Consider the following 7,780-nt stretch of genomic DNA (forward strand, 5'->3'; position numbering starts at 1 on the left):
TCATCAATCGTCGATTCCAGGAGCCTGCAGCAGCAGGAAGAAGCCAGGCAAGAACTCCTGTGCTTCACCTGGTTAGATTCATCTTATCATCTTATCTCGGCCTGGAAGAATGGCATCTCCGGTGAATACCGGAGTTACTTTTGGTAAGCTACTGTATGCGCCTGCTTCCTGCGCGATCGCTAGTAACGGTGGAGTACTTCTCTGTCTCCTCTACAGTCGACTGAGCCAGGTCTCGGCCCATCCTGAAAAAACCAGAGCATGTGCACACACAGCTGCAGCTACAGATCGAGCTCGTCACTTCATAAGTGCAGCGTTCGAGTAGCCATTCTTGAAACGACTCTCCAGTTCAGTGGCCATGTACGGTAGCAGTGCCAATGGCAGCCCCTCGGTGGCCGCTCTGCCGACAAGCCCGCTGCTCCCGGTACGCACGCCAAGGAAGGCGCCGGCGGACGATCCCACGGAGGAAGGGGAGCCCGTGTCCCCTACTGCGAGGCTCATGGAACCCATATACATCCTCGTCGCCGTCGGCCTTGGCTGCCCCGTAAACCTCCCCGTCTTCAGCGCCGGCATCGCCGCCCAGCTCGCCCGATACCCGCGCTTTTGCAGCATTCAGGTACATTACATATACACTCTTGCTAGACTACTCACAGTAAAATCTTAGATCTCTATCGATGAAGGCAGGTGATCCAATCAGTTTCTGTAGTGATAATTTGGTATTTTTGTCCTACCATTGTGGCAGGTGACAGATGAGTCCAATGGTGGCAACCCGCGGTGGGTGCGCACGGCGGTGAACATGGACGACCACACCATCATCCCGACGCTTGATCCCGTCGCCGTGGCGGCCGACCCGGACCGGGCCGTGGAGGACTACATGGCCTCGCTGCCCGCGCTCCCCATGGACCGCTCCCGGCCGCTCTGGGAGTTCCATTTCCTCGACTTCCCGACCTCCGAGGCCACCTCCACCGTGGTGATTCGCGTGCACCACTCCATGGGCGACGGTATGACGCTCATCACGCTCCTCCTGGCGTCCGCGCGCAGCGCCGCCGACCCGACACGCCTGCCGGCCATGCCGGAGCAGCCGGCGCGCACGGGCGCCATCTACGCGCCGCCGCCACGGTCCGCGGGCGTCCTGGCGTTCGTCGCGTGGGTCTGGTCGTACCTTGTGCTCGCGTGGAACACCATGGTGGATGTCACCCTCTTCGCCGCGACCATTGCGTTCTTGAGCGACCCGCACACGCCGTTCAAGTACGTGGACCGCGGCGCCGCGTCCAGCTCCCGCCGGCGTTTCGTTCACCGGAGCATTCGGTTGGAGGACGTCAAGTTCATCAAGAATGCCATGAACTGCGTAAGTATCTACCTACCTATACCGCTGTACGTACGTTCGATCATATGACTCTCCTGAAATCTGCATCTATGCATGGTAGTACGATTCTCTGATTACATATTCAGCATCCTTGGAGCCATAGTACAGCCCACGTGAAGAGTCATTAATTTTGTCTCTCTGTTTTATTTTTGTTTCCGGAGACTGTCAATGATGTGCTAGTCGGAGCCACTTCTGCTGCTCTATCAAGATATTATTTTCGTAAAGCTGGTAAGGCAACAAAACTATTACTTCCTTAATTTGTTCCATAATCTAAGAGCGTTTTATAAAACAGAGTATATGCTACTGTATTATCGTTTCTTCTGCTGGAGTATATACTTAGGCCCTGTTTGAAACCATCCAGATTATATAATCCAGTTTTTATAATCTATTCTGTCTTCAAACATGACAGCTTATGATGTAGATTATAAAAACTAAATGGATAAATTATTAAAAACTCATAATCTACTCTATACCAGCTAAAATCAGATTATGGATTCCTAATGATTCATTACCCTTGTAAAGTTGGAGATAATTACATTCCTACCACCGTCACCCTTCTTTTTAAAAAAAAAAACAAAGGACAGACAGGTCATTATGCAATGTAAAACCTGGATTACAGTTTATATAATCTGGCCTCCAAACATGTCCACCTAGATTATTTTTATAAACCAGATTATATAATCTATATTCATAATCCAGATTATCATAATTCAGATTATCATAATCTTTTTTTTGAGCTTTTATCATAATCTATTATGGTTCCAAACAGGACCTTATTTGTGAACTATACACATTTCTGAACTTACCTTCAATTTATAATAGGTTGCACTAACACCAGCAAAATATGTCTGCGATCTATCCTCCTTGTCAATACAAGGCCAACCAGTAGCCTACAAGTAAGTTTTTTTCATGGAAATGTGTAACACAAAACTGTAGCACATGCCATTATTGATTTTCATTTATTTATATTCTTATGCATATCGAATATATGTAAATAAAGAACGTGAAGAATCTCCATAATGCAAGTTTGTTAATTGTTTTTCCTACAAGTACGTTAGTAAAATAGTACACCTTCCGTTTTAAAATAAGTGGCTTAAAAATGACTCAACTTTATATTAACTTTAGTATAAAATTGAGAGTCACTTATTTTGAAACGGAAGGAGTAGAAATCATTGTATTTTTTAAAATATGTTTCTTAACAAACTAATGATGTTAAGCTCACTTGACCAACCAAAATAATTTCAACGTATATTACTGGTCAATATTGGTTTGGTCAACTTGATTGCACATTTGTGGGGACATAGTATTTCCGAATGGACGGTTTAGATCATTTACGTACCAATTTGCATGTCGTCTTTACAGTCTAATGCTTTCTTATAACTATGTACAGACATATGTTGATATGATAGAATCTGGTAAGAGTAATGATGTGGCATGGGGAAATCGAGTAGGCTACATCGTCCTTCCATTTCATTTAGCGATGCACGATGATCCACTTGCATATGTTCCCAAGGCAAAGAACACAGTGGATAGGAAAAAGAGCTCACTTGAAGTTATCTTCACGTGTAAGATGGGTGAATCGTTTCTCAAAATGTTTGGTCTCAAGGTATATTTGCTGACACTTTATACCTGTTTGTTTTGTTCTCCTTCTACAATTATTTTCACATAATTAAGCAACACCTTTTTAACAAACTAACACCGATAACCCAACCAGGCTGGCGCTTTCATCTTTGGTCGCATGTTTGCCAATACAACTCTTGCGTTCTCAAACCTCGTTGGACCAACTCAACAAATAGAGTTCTATGGGCACCCCGTTCTCTTCATCGCGCCTAGTGTTTATGGGGCTCCACAAGTAAGTAACTCATGATCTTGCATCAAAACCTTCAACCTGAATCCACCATTGTACTTTTTAGAGTGAATTCCACTTTTAACCTTGTAGTTGTACATTTGTGACACATATTACCCCATTTAATGAAACTTCTATCAAAACATCAAATTTTGAAGACTTTAAACACGGTTTCCCCTCATCTTTGCATTTCGCTTGTTTATGTTAGACAAGATTGGTATCTTGCGTCAATGATCCGTAAAATAATGTCCAAAGAACAGAGAGTATCATTCGCGATCATGTCCAGACTTCTCTTGGTCATCAGTTTCATTCCTTGTCATCGTCCAGATATTTTTGAACCTTGGACGTCATCTCACAACTTACCGAATGAACATGCATCCAAAAACGAAGTCCCAACACTTCTAAAAGCGATGTTCTGGACGAATTTCCACTGGATGGGGTAATTTGTGTCACATATGCATATCTACGGGGTAAACTATGGAATTCACTCTACTTTTTATAACCAATCATCTATTACAAAAATGCACGGACATTCGTCCTCCTACATTGCTTTCGATTACATGGCGCCGCACGCGTCGTCCCCCGCGCGGGCGACTCGGGAGATCTCAGACGCCGCCGCCTATTCCTCCCACGACGTCCACCTCCCCTCCGCCGCTGCCGGTGGTCGGTGCCGGGAAACGCCCGTGCGTCCGATGGCGGCGGCGGAGGGCCTCTCCTCCCTCCTTCGGATCCACGGAAGGCACGGCCGCCAAGATCCGCGGGGTGCGGCCCTCCCGACAGCGCGGCGAGTCCCGGTGGTGGCGGGTTTCCTGCGGTGCGTGGTGCCCAAATCCATGGGGTGTGGGTCTTCCGGCAGCGTGGCGGCTCCCAGCGGCGGCAACCTCGGGCGACGGCAGGTTCGGGCAGCGGCGTGGGCCGCGTGGTGACGGATCCCGTCACACCGGCCAGTCTTCGTGGAGAATACTGGATCTGGGGCGGCGGCCCCTTAGGCATGGCGACGACGCCCTTGGCGGATGGACGGCGTCTTGGCCGCGTGGGCGGTGAGTTGACGGTGGATCTCCTCCACGTTGCAGGCTCTCCCCCGCCGCACTTGGTGGCTTGTGATCCCGGTCGTCGGCCTCGGTTCGTTCGCGGGAGTTGGTAGAGGTGACAGCGGACCGGTGGAAACTCTAGATGATTCGCTCATCCCGACGGTGGCAACGACCAAGGTCGTCGTTATCCTTCTTGCAGGCGTTGTCGAGGTCCCTTCCCTCCACCGCGACCCCATGCCCGGGTGAAGACCCAAAATCTCTTCAGATTGGAAGGCGGCGACATTGTATGTGTCGTGTCCTTCTTGAAGGTGCCGCCTGGGGCTTTTGGATGCTCGGTTAGAGAAACTGCATGCGAAGGGGATGGGACCCGTGGCAGCAGGTGGTGTTCATATTGGACGAGTGGCGTGGCATCTGGCACGTCAACAACGGCGGGTCTCGATGGCATGGACCAGCGGGGTCTCGACGGTGGGTGTGTGATGATAGACGAGCGCAGGATGGTAGCGTTGTGTGGCGTCGTGGTGGCGTCGACGACAGATAGGCCTGGCAAGGTCGATTTGTCAGTACAACTCTGAAGATGGATCGGTGGAAGACGGCTTCTGAGAGTGTGTCGGACCGTTGTGCGTCCCAGACCCGACACTGTGGCTCGGTTGAGGCCTTCGGTTTTAGATGTTAGGCTATGATGTGAAGTATGTTTGGTATTCGGCTCGACTATGGCATCCCTTCATCAAGGATAGGAGTAGCGACATATATTGTCGAAATGGTGGCTTTAGACGTACTGACGTATTATTTTGTAAGGTCTTTGTGAATAATTAATAAAGTGGTTGCATACATCGTCCAGATGCAGAGGCCGTGGGTCTTCCTCCTTTTCTAAAATATTTGCTTTCGATCACAAAACCACTCTAATTCTTCTTGAATTACCAAAACAACTCTGCTATAAGTTGTGTACTCTAGGTTATTGGAACAAAAAGGCGAGAGTATGGCCCCAAAAAGTGCATCTATAAACCACATGTGCATGCTTTATTTTCCACTTAATTTACCGCCTCTAATCGTTATATAGCTCAATTCTTTTAACTACACACGTAGTTTTGGAAAAAAGATTAGAATCAGACGGATGATAACAACGACGTGTAAGTCGCCTCGTCGCTACGATGTGTGTCCCGCATGGCGTGGTCCCGACTACCTTATCTTCTCCCCCACCGAACACCTTATCTTCTCCCCCACCGCTGGTTCGTTCTGCTTCCAAATCAGAAAATCAACATCCGCTGCCGGCCAAGACGGCTAGCTTCTGGTCCTGGCAGCGAAGTTCGGCGCCAAGGCGGAGTTTGTATGGCGATTGGGTGCGGTGGGAGTGGGACGGCGACCTGCGTAGCTCTACCGCGGCACACGTGCGGCGGCGTTTCGTGCGCGGACGTGACGACGGTTCCGGTGGCGTCGCCGATGTGGTGGTTCCGTCCCGACGTCGACACGAGGCGCGACCGCGGGGAGAGGTCGCTACTGCGGTGGTTCCGGTGGCGTCGCCGCTGCGGTGGTTCCAATGGTGTCGCCACTGGTGTGTTGGAGCTCCGCGGGGGTTGCAATGGAGCCCCGTCAGAGTTGTAATCGAGCTTCGCCGGAGTCATCGATGCTACCTCGGAGCTCTGTCAAGACTGCAATGGAGCTTTGCTGGAGCCGTTTGCATTGGAGCTCCACCGCGGCTGCAATGGAGCTTGGCCGGAGTTGCAATGGAGCTTCGTGGGAGCGGCAGTGCTGCATTGAAGCTCTGCTAGGGCTGCAATGGAGCTCGCCGGGATGCCATAGATGTTGTGTTGGAGCTTCGCCTAGGCTGCAATGGCACTGCGTTGACTCACTGTTGTCATGGCTTTTGTTGTAATCCAATGGTCATAAGAGTGCTGATCCAACGGCTGAATAGGCGGATGATTTCGTAGAGAAATCATCCGGCTGATTCGTAGCAGCCCCCAAAACTTCTTCATGAAAAATAAAACTAATCGAAGTAAACCTATAAAATTATAATCATTTAGTCACACAATTTTGTATTTAATCAAAAAAATTTGTTTTGCAGGCTGTGCTTGTGCAATATCTGAGTTATAATGGCACTATTAAGGTAAGTTTGTCTGTTGACAAGGAAATAATTCGAGATTATACTCAACTTATGGATGACTTTGTTGAGTCTTTCGGGCACATTAAGGATGGGGCTTCAAGACTTTCAACATCCATCAAGCAAGAATAAGCAGCATGCAGTTATATCCTCGTGCTCCTTAAAATTGTATAACGACAGCAATATGCTCCTATATATTCGCTATGTGTATCACCAGTGGCAGCACAGTAATTAAAAACCAGAACATGTACCAAACTAAGGTTTTAAGTCAAATGTATTAGCTACACTAATATGTAGAACAATGATGCACCAACAGGGATAATATTATACTCGTCTTACATCTTGCTTTTGTTTCTTTAACTTTGGAGTTTTGTTTTACTGCCATAATGGATGTTGACCAACCCCCAATCTCTGATCACAACATAGAAAAAATTCAACTAAAAAAAAGTTGTTTGGTTAAAAATATATATAGTTTTTTCTCTACAAAAAAATCATATTTTTTTTAAAAAAAGTTAGCAGGAGGGCTGCTAAGATTCTATTGCAGAAGAGGAAACCGATGATGGCTGGAAACTGTTCGGTTTATTAAAGGAAAATCGAACGAAAACCTATACAAGGAATACATAAAACCCAGCTAAACTAGGCCTAAAGCACTACATGACGAACAAGAGCGCCAAGGACACAAGCATGTGAACAACGTCGTACCGAAGAGAGAAGACATATCCGATAAAGAAGCAGATATGTGCCCCTTCGGTGGTAAGAGGAAATTCAACATGACTTGTTTGGCGCTGCCTGCAAGACAAGAATGCTCGAGTGTCCAAACAACGCCGGCCAACAGCCAGCCCTCACCGAACACGCCACCGCAGACCCGTCATCACTCTACCACCACCAACTCCGGACTGGACACCTTGCCGCAAATCACATGCTCCCATCAAGAGGTCGAATCTCCATAACGATGCTTCCAACAAAGAAACGATGTTGAGGACGCCGTCATCGTCGATCCAACAAGGTAGATCTTGGTTTTCACCCGAAGACTTAACTCAAGAATGGAGAGGTGCAAGATCTCCTCAGTGAGGCCTTTAACAAGGAAACGACACTCGTGGGTGTTGTCATCACCGACAGAGAGCAGGACTTTTGTCCGGAGAAATTGCAAAACATACGTCATGGAGAACACGCTAAACGCACCCACCAGAAGATCTGGAGCTGCCCCTCCGCACATCCAGACTGAAGCACGACGGAAGCACCAACATCTCAGGACATGCGCATCACGGTAAACTCCAACACTCGCACCAGCCACGGGCCAGGAAGAGCCTCGAACTGGCCGGCCCCGCTCGGAGCCACCGCGTCCGCCCCGCTGCACGCGGCAGCCACAGTCAGGAAGGGCCCAGATCTGATCGAAACCGCCCCCAACCACCGCCGCAGACTGCTCCACCATCCGCCCGCAGCCA

The 7,780-nt window shown here is 48.6% G+C and overlaps 1 protein-coding gene across 1 annotated transcript; it reads left to right on the top strand.

Annotated features, from left to right (window-relative positions):
- Window positions 1–242: 242 nt before the first annotated feature.
- Window positions 243–6,673, top strand: LOC123400102 (wax ester synthase/diacylglycerol acyltransferase 11-like). Its single transcript, XM_045094513.1, has 7 exons — window positions 243–613; window positions 740–1,345; window positions 1,525–1,591; window positions 2,186–2,259; window positions 2,754–2,969; window positions 3,078–3,215; window positions 6,300–6,673. The coding sequence occupies exons 1-7, from the start codon at window positions 356–358 to the stop codon at window positions 6,465–6,467; spliced, it is 1,527 nt and encodes a 508-aa protein (XP_044950448.1). The 5' UTR covers window positions 243–355; the 3' UTR covers window positions 6,468–6,673.
- The last annotated feature ends 1,107 nt before the right edge of the window (window positions 6,674–7,780 follow it).

The sequence above is a fragment of the Hordeum vulgare genome, chromosome 5H (genome assembly GCF_904849725.1).
Source record: "Hordeum vulgare subsp. vulgare chromosome 5H, MorexV3_pseudomolecules_assembly, whole genome shotgun sequence".
NCBI lineage: Eukaryota > Viridiplantae > Streptophyta > Magnoliopsida > Poales > Poaceae > Hordeum > Hordeum vulgare.